At 30.2% G+C, this 15,613-nt stretch overlaps 2 protein-coding genes across 2 annotated transcripts; one reads left to right on the plus strand and one right to left on the minus strand.

Moving 5' to 3' along the window:
* Positions 1 to 1,764: 1,764 nt before the first annotated feature.
* Positions 1,765 to 4,116, minus strand: LOC108484299 (2-hydroxy-palmitic acid dioxygenase mpo1-like). The gene is made up of 4 exons (XM_017788034.2): positions 3,638 to 4,116; positions 2,319 to 2,381; positions 2,157 to 2,228; positions 1,765 to 2,071 (listed from the first exon to the last, which is right to left on the minus strand). Exons 1-4 carry the CDS (start codon positions 3,995 to 3,997, stop codon positions 1,955 to 1,957), a joined length of 612 nt encoding a protein of 203 aa, XP_017643523.1. The 5' UTR covers positions 3,998 to 4,116; the 3' UTR covers positions 1,765 to 1,954.
* An 8,045-nt stretch (positions 4,117 to 12,161) lies between these two features.
* LOC108484039 (zinc finger CCCH domain-containing protein 14-like) lies at positions 12,162 to 14,546 on the plus strand. Its single transcript, XM_017787657.2, has 3 exons — positions 12,162 to 12,471; positions 12,689 to 12,749; positions 13,456 to 14,546. Exons 1-3 carry the CDS (start codon positions 12,399 to 12,401, stop codon positions 14,201 to 14,203), a joined length of 882 nt encoding a protein of 293 aa, XP_017643146.1. The 5' UTR covers positions 12,162 to 12,398; the 3' UTR covers positions 14,204 to 14,546.
* The last annotated feature ends 1,067 nt before the right edge of the window (positions 14,547 to 15,613 follow it).

Consider the following 15,613-nt stretch of genomic DNA (forward strand, 5'->3'; position numbering starts at 1 on the left):
TATTTAAAAAAAGGGAAGAAACTAATTTCTATATGTTAGATCAATAAGTAAGTTGGTCATTTTGTTAAAATGTTTATTTATTTTTATTATTAAAAAATAGTCTTTATATGTCAGCATGAGATACACGTGACACGTGACATGTCACATGTTATTGTTTGATTATTTTGTGATGTCAATTGTTAATAATAGAAATAATGAATTTGTTAACAAAAAAGATCAGATTGTTCTTTTATCTAATGTAAATGGATTAATTTACTTATTTTTTTAATAAAGAAAACAAAATACAATCTAACACTTAGTACAATGACCTCCATTGGCATTTTTTCTATACTAAAACGAGGAAGGTAAATTTGTTTTATTTACTTTTATGATCATGATCAACATTTATGATGGAATCCAATCTAAGTATGTTTTATTTACCTTTTCATTTCTTTTTTATATAAATTTTAGTTAAAGGAAAATTTGTTGTTCTCTTACAAATAACAACATCAAATTTTTCGTGATTTTTATTGTAACAAATATAAAAAAACAACCCAGCAACCAATGTTAAAAGATTGGAAGGTGGGGGAATAGGTCACAGCTTTTGGCAGGGATGTCAAAGAAGCATCTTGCTCCCTGGTTAAATTGTAGAAGGGGGTATTCTACACTTTTTTGAATTGGTGGACTGCTTAAGGAATCTGATCCTTTAGGATAAAAGTAATTTGTTTTTCAATAGATGCTGTTAGGATTTTGTGAGGTTCATGGATTAGATCAACCAAAAAAGTGAATGCTAACATTTGGTGAGAAGAGGAATAGCCATATCTCTCTATATCTGTAACATCTTTTACACTACAACCTTATCTGGGTTTTTAAATCATAATAATAACTCAAAGCTCATTTTGTTATCTACTTTTTAATAATATTATCTTTGAGGTTCAAATATGTATTATTTTTGAGACATCTTTGTTCTCTTTCAATTTTGATATTGAGTAAATTGGTTCTTCTTTAAAAAAAAACCTAGAGTAATTGAATCCTTGTCATTTTCAAAATTTAGCAATTAATGACAACTAATCATAACATTAAATTTTTTTACCAAATTTCATAATTTAATTGGTATAATAATAAATTTATTTTATATTTTCTTTTGAAAATTTGGAATTTTTTTGAAAACTTTTATACTTTTTCTAGGTAATATTTTTAGGATTAAGATCATATTGATAGAATATAAATATATTGAGGGCTTCATTTGTTATTATACCAATAAAAATCATAAAATTAAGGGGATTGGAGAGGTGTTTTTACCTTATTGGTGTTGTAAGAAATTAATTGTAATTGACTTAAGTCGGATTGGATTGTGCTAGAAGAGAGGTTCATGATTCCTTTCGTCATAACACCTTCATTTACCAATAAACTTACATCTTATTTTAGTATACAAATGTGGAAGTTTATACAATCTTATTGTACTACTAAATAATTTCATCAAAGTGATAAAACTATTAAAATATGTTTAAAGTTAAATTTGACTAAAATGATTACAAAATGGTAAATTAATATAAAAGTAACATTTCAAACAACTAAACTTATATCAATAAATAAATATAGTTAAAATATTATTTGAGAGAATGGTTTAAGTAGATTACCAAGAAAATATAAATAATTATTAAAAATATAAAAATAATTATATAAATATGAAAAACAAATCTAGGTACTAAAGTGAGAAAATGTGTATGTTTTAAGGGTTAAAAAGTGAATTAAGCATTAAAAAAAAACATCCGAGTGCCATAATTTACTCCCAAAAGGATTATTAACATTAGATAATGTATTAAGGTAAAGAAGCTTTGAAAGCTTTTATGAAAATCACAGCAGTGTATGCACACATTTACATGAGAATACACATGGCAAAAAACCCTTTCCTTCATTGAGGTTACCCTAGTTTTAACCAAAATCATTTCATATGCAAGTTCCCAATTCAAAGCTAAGAATTTTTTTTCTGTTTCTTGTCCTTCCATTCCTTGATTTCAGCTTCGATCTTAGCTTTCACGCGTGCATGGAAACCCGGATATGGTTCATATCCAAAGAGCGATTGAAGAACCTACGCCCAAATCAAACACAAATCACTAAATTTTCACAACTTTGGGATCATTTTCGTATTAAAGAAAGAAACTACTTCCCCGTACCTCGAGCAAAACAAAGAATGGAGCCATTAGAAAAGCTTGAACAAGATTGTCCAACAGAGCCGGTGCACGTTTCTAAAGAGAATAATTCAACAAGTGGTGTTTAAAGAACAAGTAGAAATGCAATGGAAGCTGGGAAATTCTAAAGATTATACCATTACTTACCTCAAAGACTCCGTGGCCTATGAACTGTCCAGTCCAACAGAACAACTGAGCAGCCAACACAACCTGAATAGAGAATACATAATTACGAATCAAAGGAAACGAACAATCATGTTCAGCAAAAGCACATGACGGAATGTTTATGGCCCCCAAAAAGAAAAAGGAAAGAAAAAGAATTATCTTCACAACCTGATAGATGATATGGAACAATTCATTAACATAGGAAACTTCACAACCAGAGAATTCCATGAACGTTCATTCCAATTTCAATGTTCAACGGTATCAAGCTCACATTAAACGGATTTTAATATAGATATCTTTATTTCAAAGGCATGCTACACAATATGCTTGATGCAACATTTTCAAGTAAAAAAGCTTTGGTATCCTTTCATTCTGGCGCAAACTATCCGTTCAACCAAGCTGGCTCCCTAACAGAACGAAATACTGACCCCGCAATTAATATGAACCTAGTGGATCCTTTACTGTCAAGCCAACAGCATTTAAACAGTATGCTTGATGCAGCATTTTCCAGTAAAAGTGCTTTGGTATCCTTTCATTCTGGTGCAAAATATCTGTTGACAATACTCAACCAAGCTGACTCCCTAACCAAACAATATATCGACCCTGCAACTAAAATGAACCTAGTGGACTCTTAATTTCCAGTATTTACTGTCAAGCCAACAATATTTAAGCAGTATAAGTCAGTAAAACATGTACAAGAAACACAAACGAAGAATTAAACTTTAACTTCTCTATCCATTCATCCTTAGCTTTTGATTCACGCACATGATCTACACAAGTTAAAATAACATATCCAAAAAGATTGCCGATGGGATTATTTGAGAACTTAATTTCAACATCAAAACATGATTCCCTAATCTTATAAACATAATGTCAAACTATATAATCTTAAAGATAAGTTTATAATCTATAAAGAGAAGGGCCATACTAGAACTAGGGCTCTTCATATTAGCCATGGATTTGTCAAAGAAAAGGTCAAGAGGCGCATATAAAGGCAATATAGAAAAGTCCATACTTGGAACAAAATGGTTGACAATCTAGTAATACATGGATATTGACTATTGAAAAGTAAAAGAGTTGAACTTTGTTGCCAAACAAAACATGAATCCTAGTTTGTTTCAAACAGCATGTTCTTTGAACAATAAAATTAACAAGCTAAAAAACTAAGAATTTCACAAACCAATAGAACCAAACAAACAAGACAAAGTTCAAGTAAAAACATGAATTTATCAATAAAAAGGGGTTATTTTTTACATGGTTCCAATCCTCCCCCCAATTTTTTTTTTTTTAATATTACTTACCTTCCAAGCGAGAGAATATCCAAGGTGTGCAGCAAGAAAAGTAGCACCAACCCAACAAGCTAAACAAATCAAAGCAGCCAACGAACCAGCTTTCTTATCCAAAATCACATAAAACAATCCATAAATTAGAGCAAAAAGAAACCCATAATTAAAAACCAAAACATGATTAAACCCAGAGGGCAAGATCCCAGATTGAGAAAAATCACAAATGGTGGGTGTAAAGTAGAAAAGAACAAGAGAAGTGAAAAATATTGGCCAAACAAACACAGTATGTATGAAAATGTTGATTGGGTTACTGTGATATGCCCCATAGAATGCAAAATGATTCTCAAGATCGAACAATCCTACTGGCTTTCCCATTTGAAAAAAAAGGAGAAAGTATTTTCCTTTTGGTTTTGTTTGTAAGAGGAAGAAACTATAAATGAGACAAAGGAAATATATTTATATTTTACGTTACGTTCACGGAAATATCGATGTCTGAATAGATATTTGAAACCAACGCGCTAGCTTTTTCGTGAGATGCTATTTGACGTATCAACATTCAACGCCAATATGGTAAAAATCAAATGGACGTGTGAACCCGGCCCTTGGTTTTAGAAAGCAATGGGTACTGTCCGCACAATTCTACTACATGTGGGCTACCTTAAGCCTAACATCCCATGTGTATATTAATACCCAACCTGTCGTGGACTACTTTGAATTACATTTAAAAAATAAATAAATTAGTTCTTAAATATTAGATTAAAAAGTAAATTTTTTTTCTATTTTTCATCTAATTCTATTATTAAAGAAATGTTTCTTATATGTTAATATAAGGTATTTGTGGCAACGATTCTAACATAATCCTTCAATTTATAATGATGACAATGATAGTAAAATTTGGGAAATGAATAGTATAGATTTAGGTAAAAAACACTTTTTTTTTTATTTCCATTCAATTTTGATATTCAGCTAATTGGTCCCACTTAAAAAAACTAAAGTAGTATAATTTTTGTCATTTAAAAAATAGTAACTAGGGACATTTAATCATAATGTAAAAATTGAAATTGGATAGAGAGGTATTTTGATAAGGTAAAACAGACCAATATCGAATTTAATTAAGTTGTTGGACACAAAAGAAAAACCAAATCAAATTGGTTGAACCCTAACTTGGTGATTAAGCAACTTGAAACACAAGAATAAGCCAAGTGAGAATAGGGAAATTCGGCAGTAGCTAAAACAACTAAAACAAGAATTCTAAGAACAAATAATAAAGACTCGAATGATTTAGAGATTGAAAGAATTGGATCTTGAGGGGGAGACACGTTCTTAGGCTGGACTGGAAGAGTATAAGCTGCCAATATTGAAATAAAGAATCAACATACAAATTCAGTTTAAACAAATTATAAAACAAGGAAAAAGAAAGGAAAAGAAGTGAAGGGAGATTTGGACAGCAAAGAGAACTCAAGAACCGATTTGTAGATTGCTTTCTTGAAACCCAAGGATGCGTTCTTGAGGGTAAACAAAGTTGTTCAAACGGACTTGAACCTAAGAAATCGAAACAGATTAGATACAATGAAACAAAAGAGAAAATCAAAGGAAATTAAAATATTAGGGTTCAGTTGAAGAGAAGAGATCAAGACCAACTTGGAATAGGGTTTCTTAAAGCAAAGGAAACCAATCTTGAGCAGTAAGAATGCATTGAACCAAATCTAGAAAAATAAACACCAAAGAGATCAGAAAATCGAAGCAAAAATTGAGGAAAAATAAAGAACATAACAAGAATAGCAATCGACTTAAAGGAGAAAGAAAGATCCCATCCAAAACGGTGTGATCTTGAAATCGAACAAGGAAAACGAAAGCTTCTTGAAGGGTTTCTTGATCTGAAAGAAAAAACAACAAAAAAGGACTAGAGAGATCTCAATAAACTGAATAATATAGAAAAGAAAAGAAAAACTCAAACAGATTGCAAAATTTAAGGTTTCGTGAATTTTAAAACACGTTTCTTGAAAATGAAAGAGCATAAGAAAAAGATTTATATGAACACAACAATCAAGATAGATAAAGATTAGAATGAGATGGAAAAAGATCTGCTGGAAGATTAAAAGGCAATGCCCTATGAAACAGAAGAAAACCAAGATGAAATCAATTCTACAAATCACAAGAGAGATATCTTGTGAAGAAAGAAACTCAAAGTGTCGTATTATCCATAGAATGAGAGATGTGTACAATGATTATTCATAGAATGAGAGATGTGTAAAATGATGGGAAGCGTAACCTATTTATAGTGAAAAACTAGGGCAAAATAAGAATCCTAATGCAACTAGAGTTACCATTTTCTCCGATATGAAAAAAAAAAAAATTGATTTTTGTGTCAAATTTTGTATACCGAGTTGATCCAAAAAATTGAGCTAAAGGGTTCACAAAGACGAGAGCCACAATAATTATATCGTCTTTGTTTATTAAATATGACACTGAGAAAACCATTAAAATCGAATAATAATTTAAATTAATAAATATGGTCTAGGGACTAGATTATAGAAGGTAATAAAGTGACTTGTCAAATTTAAGATTAATGAAGTGAGAAACATAGAGCTTTTAGGTCCTTAAGTGGATATTTTCCATGGCCTTAGTGGGAAATAATAACATGTTACATGATAAATGTAGTCTCCTAAATCCAGCCTAGATGTTACGACCGAGTCACGAAGATTACACAACCCATTAGGATGGCATAGAAAATGTTTCTATTTAATCACTTTTTAAAACCAGTGCTCTCGATTTATTTGCTTTGATTCAAGAAACTATCATATTAATTTTAAAATTATCAAGTGACTTTATTGTTTCGTTTGTAAAGATTAATTATTTCGAAAAACTAGGTTATATTTTGATAAAAACAACTTCGTAATATTGTGGTGGAAAATTGTATTAAAATCATATTTTTGTTAAAAATAAGTTTTTTATGCATATTCGACAAAACATCAGAAGATGGTCTAAAACATCAAATCATGCGATAACAAAATGAAAATCCCCCAATAAAAAGTTTCATGCCACGGTCCATAAGAAAATTATTACTGTCTAAAATAATAAAATAACCATATAATAAGGTTTAAAGTATTTAAAACCAAAATCATCAGAGAACCCTTCCGAAAGTTGCATCTAAATCCTAACCTCAAGGATTATCTAAAATCAAATCAGAACAAAGGGGTGAGCTAATGAGCTCAGGGAGAGTCTTAACTTATAGAGCAAACAATAATTCAGAACATACATTACAGAAGATAGCAGAAAATATAAATAAGCAGTCCAGTTTCACAGATGTCAATATGCAAGATAATATCGATGCAGAGTTTTTCAGAAAAGTTCTTACTCAACACCGCTACACACATAAAGAGTTCCCCAGAACTTGTCTATCTAATAATACACCAAAATTGTGGACAAGCCATTAGATATTGTAGATATACTGCCAGAGCGTGTGGATATACCACCAGAATGTACAGATCATTAAACTGCCAAAAACTTCCTACTTTTAGTATAATCACAATCCCATGCAATGTGATATGGCATACAGAAATAGATATACCTCAATAGGCATTCTTAACATGCGATTATATTTTGTTAACAAAAACAGTAGGCATGGTTTTGCTTTTCATGCTTATCAGGACAAAAATAACAATATCCATGATTTATCATGATGTACGATTTACTTAATAAAAAATGTGTCATTTGATCACATAACATGAGTGTCAGAACTAACATATAAATTCATCTATCATAATACAACATACAAACATATTTGTGACATCACAGATTTAACATATCAGAGTTACTTACTTGGGAACCATTCTATTAAAGGATTTATCAACCACCATGAATACTTAGTGTATTCGAAAAGCCACGTTTCAAAGCAATTAATTAATATTAACCATAGCTAAATAATGTTTAATAAATAATCATACAAATTTTATTTGATTAAACTCACACCTGAAAATTAAGCCTTGTCACTAGATTTACGCTCCACACTCCATCGATAACAAATCTAGACAAATCTTGCTTGATTTGATTAAATAACAACGATATGAAACCAATGGAAAATTCATTAGTTTCGACCATGAACCAAAATATTTTCTCTTAAGGAATCAAATGAGGAACTCACTCTAAATACCTTTTTAAAAGATAATTCAAATGATTCTCTATTGCTAGAGGAAATCCAAATGATCCAAGTTAGATCCTTTAAAAAATGAATCATACAAACATTAGTCTAGATTTTCGACTACCATAAGAAAAGAGAGGATTGATATTAGATTTATCAATCGATACTTGCGCTAAATTGGATGGGTTGAAAAGATTGATGATTCATTGAAGGTTTTGGTTCAATGGAGGAATAGTGGTTAAGGAAAAATCAACATCAAAATAACTTGAATGAGTACATAACCAATTTAAGAAAAGTAAGAGAAGAGAGGTAAAATACGATTATGACCAAAAAATTGTAGAGAATGAAAAACAAAGAAAAATGGTGAGCGATGGTGGCGGTGGCGGTGTGGTGACGTGACAACGACGATGATGCAACAATGGCAAAAAGAGAATGAGAGAGGAAGGACAATGGTGAAGTGGTGGTGTTTTAGGGTGCGATGGTTGTTAATGGTGGTGAAAACAAATAAAGATGGTGGCTCAAAGAGGTGCAAGAGAGAAAAGGAAAATGACAAACAAAATGAGAGGATAAACTCTCTAAGGTAGGTCGGACGGTAATAACAATTCAAATGGGGGACATTAGAAAGGGAGTGAAAAAAGGGAAAGAAAAAGAAAAGAAAAGGGACATATGGAGTGAAATGAGGGCTAAGGAAGAAAGGGAAAGCAAAATAAGAGAGAAAAGAATTTCTTCTATATGGCAACAAGGTGGGATGGCAAGAAGGGGTTTGACCAACCATTTAAATGCAAAAATTTAAAAAAATAATAAAAATAAAAAGGAGTTGGGGAATTAAACTTGGGTCACATAGGAAGTTTAACTTGTTCATAACCACTAGGCTATAATTCATATTCATTCAAGAATTGACGATAATTAAATTTAAATGGTGTGTGACATTAAATGTGTTTATGTAATGAAATCAAATTATGACTAGCACCACCGAGCTTCTTTGCTCAGCATGTAGAATTATTTGTTTCTATGCGCAGGTAATGGTTAAGTTCGATAGAGTTGCAGTTGATCGACAACATCCAGCACCCTCTTCTCAGTTCAATAATGTTTGTATTGCCCTTATTATCTTACGTCTTGTGTTGGCATGTACCTAGAATTATAAGTTGTTGTTGGAGTTCTTTATGATAATTTTAATAAATGGCACTAGTAAAACTATAATCTAAACTAAGAGTGTGTAAGTAATGATCATAGGTCAATCTTGGTTAGTTGGAATGTTATGTTTATGTGAGTATATAATGGAATGCATTGGTTGTCATGTCCTTATATTATTTAAGGTTGTTTTTGTATGTTAAGATGATCGTTTTTTGAATTGACAAATAACTTGGTTCAAGTATATTCTTAGGTAGGAATTTTGCTTACAATTGGTAGTCTTGAACATGTCTTAGGTTCACTAAGTTTGAAAGTGTTGTGGTATGTATTTCTTATGTCTTAAACTTGATTTTAAAGTCGTATATTTGAAATTATTGATAATTTCAAGTTATTTATTTGAGTAATGATTTGAGTTAGTCTAAATTGCTTCAGCAACATATCATGACTTGTGCTTTTAAGTCAGCAAACAGTCTTGGACCCTTCTAATTCATCATCAATCTTTAATGAACTCTAAAGTTCATATATCTTGAAGCTTCAACTCCTCATCTTGAAATCTTTTTGTCACAAAGTCTTGTATAAATAGATTGAATTTTCAATTTCAATTATTTGAACTTGGTGATTGGGCCTTGACGGAAATTGAATCATTTTCATCATGGGCTTGAAATTGGATCAAGTCGTTCATATCATCTTTTTACTTATATTTATTATATTTAAAATATACCTACTCACTATATTTCACAAAATCATATTAAATTTTTAAATATAATACATAATGATTTAATTCCTAAATAAATAAATCTAAAATTAAAATATTGAGTTATGCAAACTATGAAAATTTGAAATGAATACAAAACAATTCAAATAATTATTAATGTGACAGAAAAAAATAAAACAAATAAATAAACATACCAAAATTATGTAAAATGAATTATTTACGTTTAAAGAATTATATAAATTTATAATACCTTATACGTAAAAAATAATGAGAAAACACACAAAATTCTAAAAAGTAAATCATTATATAAATTATACAAAAATATATTTTTCAAAAAAAAAAAAAGGTTAAGACATAACATCAACAAACAAATTATGATGTAAATAAAATCATAATAATAAACTATACAAAACATGGTATTAAAAAAAACATGAATATGATTCATATACACAAAAGTACATATAGGGATGTTCAAATTTCGATTAAAATTAAATTAACCGGTCAAACCAATCTAATTGAATTAACCAGTCAGTTAATTGATTTAATTCATTCAGAAGTCAGTTAAAGATTTTTTAAAATTTTGATTAACGGTTAATTTAATTCGAAATCAGGTAATTAATCGAATTAACCGAACTTGATAATCAATATTATATATTATATGTATTAAGCTATTACTAGTTCGGTTAATTCGGTCAAATAAATATTATAAATTTATTTTTTATATGTTTTATACTTGTTTTAACAAAAAAAACTTATAAATTTCGGTTAATTCAATTAACCGACAGAATTAACCGAAATATTTCGGTTCGGTTAATTTATTTTAAAAAAATTTTGGTTCGGCTAACGTTTAAAGGATTAAAAAGTTCGGTTAATTTAATTAATACTAGTTCGGTTCAGTTAACTGTTTGAACACCCATATATATATCACGACTTATATAAAGCGTAATATAAATGTATATATAAATTTATAATCCTCTATATATATTTTTAGTGTATAAAAATATTTATAATATATTTTAAATACACAAAAAGCTCAAACGTTATTAAAAAAACATATCTACATGACGTGCTTTTTAATATAATAATTTATTTTAATATAACATATTACCGTATTTATACCTCAAAATTAATCCTTCACAAACATTAAATTTAGATGTGAGATTATTAAATTTATAATTTTTTATATTATTAAACTTGTTGGAAACCTCATATTAAATACAATATAAAACTAGGAGATTAAATTTCTTTTAATTTTAAAGGTAAATTAAATTCTCTAAAACAAACAATTATAAATTATATAAATAAACTATCTCAATCATTGTTTAATTGAATTCATATGATCAAATCAAGGTGTAACAAAAATTATTTTTTTAGTTAACAAATTTTGTTAAACATTTTTATTTTTAATTTAAATTAATTTTATATTCGACAACCAAACACATTAGTCTTATATTCTAACCAAATAAATAAAATAGTATAATCTTATTACGAAACGTAATTTAAGATTCGGAGAGTCAAAAGCTTGCAATTGAGAGAGCTTCAATGCTTGCTTAGATATGTGGTTTTATGCAAAGTTTTCATGACTGGACCAGTGGTCGAACAGGCCGGGTCATCGGTTTATCAGTCCGAACGACTTGATTAAATAAATTATTAAAATTTCATAAAAAAATAAAAACTATTAAAAACAACTTTAATTGTTAGTTTAATTGGTTTGTACTGATTCACAATTCAATCGATCTAAAACTTTACTCTGGATTGATACCCCAACTTATTATCAATCTAACCAATCCAATTAAAATAATTATAGTTTTATGTTGGGGTATATGGAATTTGCACAAGACTTTACTTCACAATGGAGTGGTGCCTGACTTTGCTATGGTTAGTTCTTAGCGTGATGATTATCTGTATTAATATAATACTACATTTTAGTTAAGGGAGGTAATATTTGAAGCTATACAAGATGGTGTTGTCTAGCTCATATTCTCTATCATATATATAATTTAAAAGAAAAAAAAATTGTCAATTGACACAACTATTCGGTTGTGTCCTTGCAAAGAGACATCACTTTAAACCCTCAAGATAATTTTCTAAAAAGGCATTACCTTTATAAAATGTTAATTTTGAATCCAACCAAAATTTTTATACAACAGAAATAATAGTGGTGTTTTGATGGGTAATGGGGTTGTGTTAAGAGGAACCTTTGTTGTAGTGCATAGCTTTAGACAATTTGTATATAAAGTCTAAAGTGGTTGTTTATGGCCTGAGATGAGTAGTTGAGAGTTGGATTCATTTGAAAAGTGATGTTCTTACTTTAGTAAATTGGTTTCAATTTAAAATTAGGGACCAATTTAAAATTTAGCTTATAGTTTGGGGGTGTCTAGAAAATTAAGCCAATAAAGTTAGCCTGGTTTGGACCCAATCGAAGTTGAATTAGAATTAGAGCCCAAAAGAACTAGAAAATGGCTAAAAGATTCTTTCTGACGTAAAACAAAATCCAGCCCTTTAGATTTTGACCGCGAATTATCATCAGCCCTAACTTAGCTATTAAATATCACTATCTTTCAACCTTTTTTCCCACTCTCTTTGCCTTTTGGTTCCCTTCCTCTTCCTCTTCTTCACCCGAAAACCCCCGCCCGAAGCTAGGGTTACTCTTCTTCTTCGTTCTCTCTCTGGGTTTTTTATATTCCTCTTTCTTGGGGCGTTTTAGGGTTCTTGAAATTTTTTTCACTCATTTGATTTTTTTTTGTTATTGTTTTCTTTGGATCTGGATCTGTGGAAGAAGTTCTCTAATGGATACTCGTAAAAGAGGAAGACGTGAAGCTGGGTTCAATGCTAATGGCGGCATCAAGAAATCTAAACCAGGTTTGTCCCTTTTTTTTTTCTCTCTAAAATTGAAATATATGGTCTTTGTTCCTCTTAATATTTACAAGCTTGTTTAAGTGTTAATATAGAAGTGATTAATTACATAATTTTTAGAAATAAAATGAAGAATTAAACATGTTGAATTTTTGGGGGATAATTTCGATATAAAAAGAAGTTGTAACTGAGAAAAAGTAATTAATTAATGGTTGTGCAACAGAATTGGAATCTTTATCAACTGGTGTAGGAAGCAAATCGAAGCCTTGCACCAAGTTTTTCAGGTTAAAATTCTTATACCCACACCTAAATAAATATTGCACTTAACTTCTGTTTCTATAATTTATTTCTAAAAATTTGAACTTTATAATTAGCTAAAAACTTGTGATTTTTCTAATCAAATGTGGGTATTATTGAGTTATTACAGGTACAATTACTGTTGTTTGATCATTAATCAAGCTAATGGTTAACAGAGATTGGCTTCATTAATAACAATTTTGCTGGAGTTAGTTGGTGAAAAAAAGGCAAATTAGATCAAATATGTATCATTTGTTATATAAACTGTACCTAAGATTGAATTAACTGGTCAAATTTTCAAAAATTGGTACGGTTATTGAGTCCCTTGGTAAGTTTAGCTGTGTTATATAAATCAAAGTATGATGGAAAATTCAGGTATGATGTGTTATTTTTTGTGAAAATTGTCATTAGACTCCTTTAAATTATGATTGAATTATGCGTTGATATAAATAATTTTCGTGTTTGATATTGTTTTACTTAAGTATGACTTGGACTATAAGTATCGCTGTTATGCTTTTATGCTAGATATTTGTTGTGTGCTAGCAGTAGCTAGGCTTCTGTTCTATTGGAATGTCTAGGTTTTCTGATGTTTTCAGTTCAGAATAGGCATCTTATACGAATGAAACATTTGTATTTAGCTGATGTTATGGACTCGTCTAAGTTTGATCTGATCCCGAGATGTTTTAATCGCAGTACTGCTGGTTGTCAATTTGGTGAGAGCTGCCATTTTCTGCACTATGTTCCTGGAGGTTACAATGCAGTGGCCCAGATGATGAACCTTGCACCAGCTGTTCAACCAGCTTCTAGAAACGTGGCAGCGACAGCTGCAATACCTCATGGATCTGCCTCTGCGGTCAAAACTCGGTTATGCAACAAATTTAGTAGTCCCGAAGGTTGTAAGTTTGGTGATAAATGTCATTTTGCACATGGAGAGTGGGAACTTGGCACGCCTATTGCTCCATCTCTTGATGATCCCCGTTCCATGGCACCTCTTCCTGGCCGCATGGGCAGTCGGATGGAACCACCATCAGGTCCTGCTGCAACGTTTGGTGCTTCAGCAACTGCGAAAATTAGTGTGGATGCTTCCCTTGCAGGAGCCATTATTGGGAAAGGTGGTGTGCACTCCAAGCAGATATGTCGTCAAACAGGTGCAAAGCTATCTATTCGGGAACATGAGTCAGATCCATCACTTAGGAACATCGAGCTCGAAGGATCATTTGAGCAAATTAAAGAAGCCAGTGCAATGGTTAGAGAACTAATCAGCAGCCTGGGTCCAGTACCAGGTCCAGCCAAAACAGCTGGTGCACATGGTGGTCAAGGGCATCCGGGAAGCAACTACAAAACAAAGTTGTGCGACAATTTTGCAAAGGGAAGTTGCACTTTTGGAGAAAGATGTCACTTTGCACACGGTGCAGCCGAGTTGCGGAAGTCGGTGGTGTGAGGGCTAAACAAGTGCATTCTAAGTAGTTAATAGGATTGAGATATTATGCAGTCTTGTATGAGTTAGAGCCTCGTTTAACATTCTAGCTGTGTTATACTATCTAGTTGAAGTGACACGTATTGAGTTTTTTATTTTTACCATTTTAGCCCCTTACTTCATAATTTTCCTTTTTGATTGGTAGGGCTAATAATCAAATTAACTCCTTAGACGCATTACTGATAATTCCATTTGATTTAGGGATGCTTGATTTGGGTGTTACTTTTTCTTAGACAGAGTTTACTTTTTGCTTGTAATTCTTTCGAACTCTTACATCGGAAGAGGTTTAAGCGAATTAAGTCTTAAACAGCGAGTATTACTACATTTACCTTGCCTAATATTACATTTAGTTTAGTAACTTTCTTTGAGATAGAATTCGGTAGTATGGGAAAAATCTGAATATCATACAATTTTTAGGGTAAATTGCATAGATAGTCACTTAATTATTAATTTTTTATTTTATTTTAGGCACTCAAAATAAAAAGTTTGCAATTTAAGCACCACATGTGCCGGTTTAAAAAGTCAGTATAATAACAAATTTAGACCTTAACTTTTATTTAGTCATAATTTTAAAAAATTAATCTCCAATTTACAAATAGTCTCAATTTTATCTTAATTCTGAAAAACTCAAAATGGCATTTCTGTTAAGTCAATAACGGAAAACGATAGATCCGTTACCGACGTAACGGAAAATGATTATTGGTGACTGTTTTGCTATTTTTTTAAAATTCTTAAATGACTGTTTTGTCAGCTACCTTAAAGTTGAGTGACTGTTGGTGTATTTTACTCTAAATTTTTTTAGTATCATAATTATAATTGAAATTATAAATATGACACAACAATATAGTATACACGAATAGAGAATATTTATATGGCACTACATAAAAAGTTATTATTTTTAGTGTTTTACCAAATTAGTGCGACTCTTAATTGAGTTGTCAATTCAATTAGAGAAATTATGAAAATGTCATTCCATAATTAAAATAAATTATCTTATTTAATTTATTCAAAAAGATTATATTATTTGAGGGTATTTTAATCTTTTCGTATTCACAAAAATAATAAAAATATGCATATGGTGAGATTTGAACCACACAAATTACATTAGTAAAACTTTTAATTTACTACTCAATTAAAATTTTATTTTAATATTTTAATATATTTTAATTTTATTTTGCACACTTTATTATTTCCATCAGTTGTATATATTAATAATGTATTTAATTGGGTTGGTGTCACAAGTTAACTCGACAACGACTCAAGATTGATGACAACATAATAATAAATAATTTAATTTAATTTTTATCATTTTAATAAACTGTGTTATTATTAATTACTTCTAAACCATATATTTTATTATTTATCGCATGTTAT

The sequence above is a fragment of the Gossypium arboreum genome, chromosome 7 (assembly GCF_025698485.1).
Source record: "Gossypium arboreum isolate Shixiya-1 chromosome 7, ASM2569848v2, whole genome shotgun sequence".
Taxonomy (NCBI): Eukaryota; Viridiplantae; Streptophyta; class Magnoliopsida; order Malvales; family Malvaceae; genus Gossypium; species Gossypium arboreum.

Excerpts from the sequence above, each read along its gene's own strand:
- LOC108484299 (XM_017788034.2), bottom strand. The coding sequence starts at position 3,997 with ATGGGAAAGCCAGTAGGATTGTTCGATCTTGAGAATCATTTTGCATTC. Across the intron at positions 2,382-3,637 it reads GATATTCTCTCGCTTGGAAG|GTTGTGTTGGCTGCTCAGTT; the intron begins GTAAGTAATATT and ends TTCTCTATTCAG. Across the intron at positions 2,072-2,156 it reads CATTCTTTGTTTTGCTCGAG|GTTCTTCAATCGCTCTTTGG; the intron begins GTACGGGGAAGT and ends ATTTGGGCGTAG.
- LOC108484039 (XM_017787657.2), top strand. The coding sequence starts at position 12,399 with ATGGATACTCGTAAAAGAGGAAGACGTGAAGCTGGGTTCAATGCTAAT. Across the intron at positions 12,472-12,688 it reads CATCAAGAAATCTAAACCAG|AATTGGAATCTTTATCAACT; the intron begins GTTTGTCCCTTT and ends GTTGTGCAACAG. Across the intron at positions 12,750-13,455 it reads CCTTGCACCAAGTTTTTCAG|TACTGCTGGTTGTCAATTTG; the intron begins GTTAAAATTCTT and ends TTTTAATCGCAG.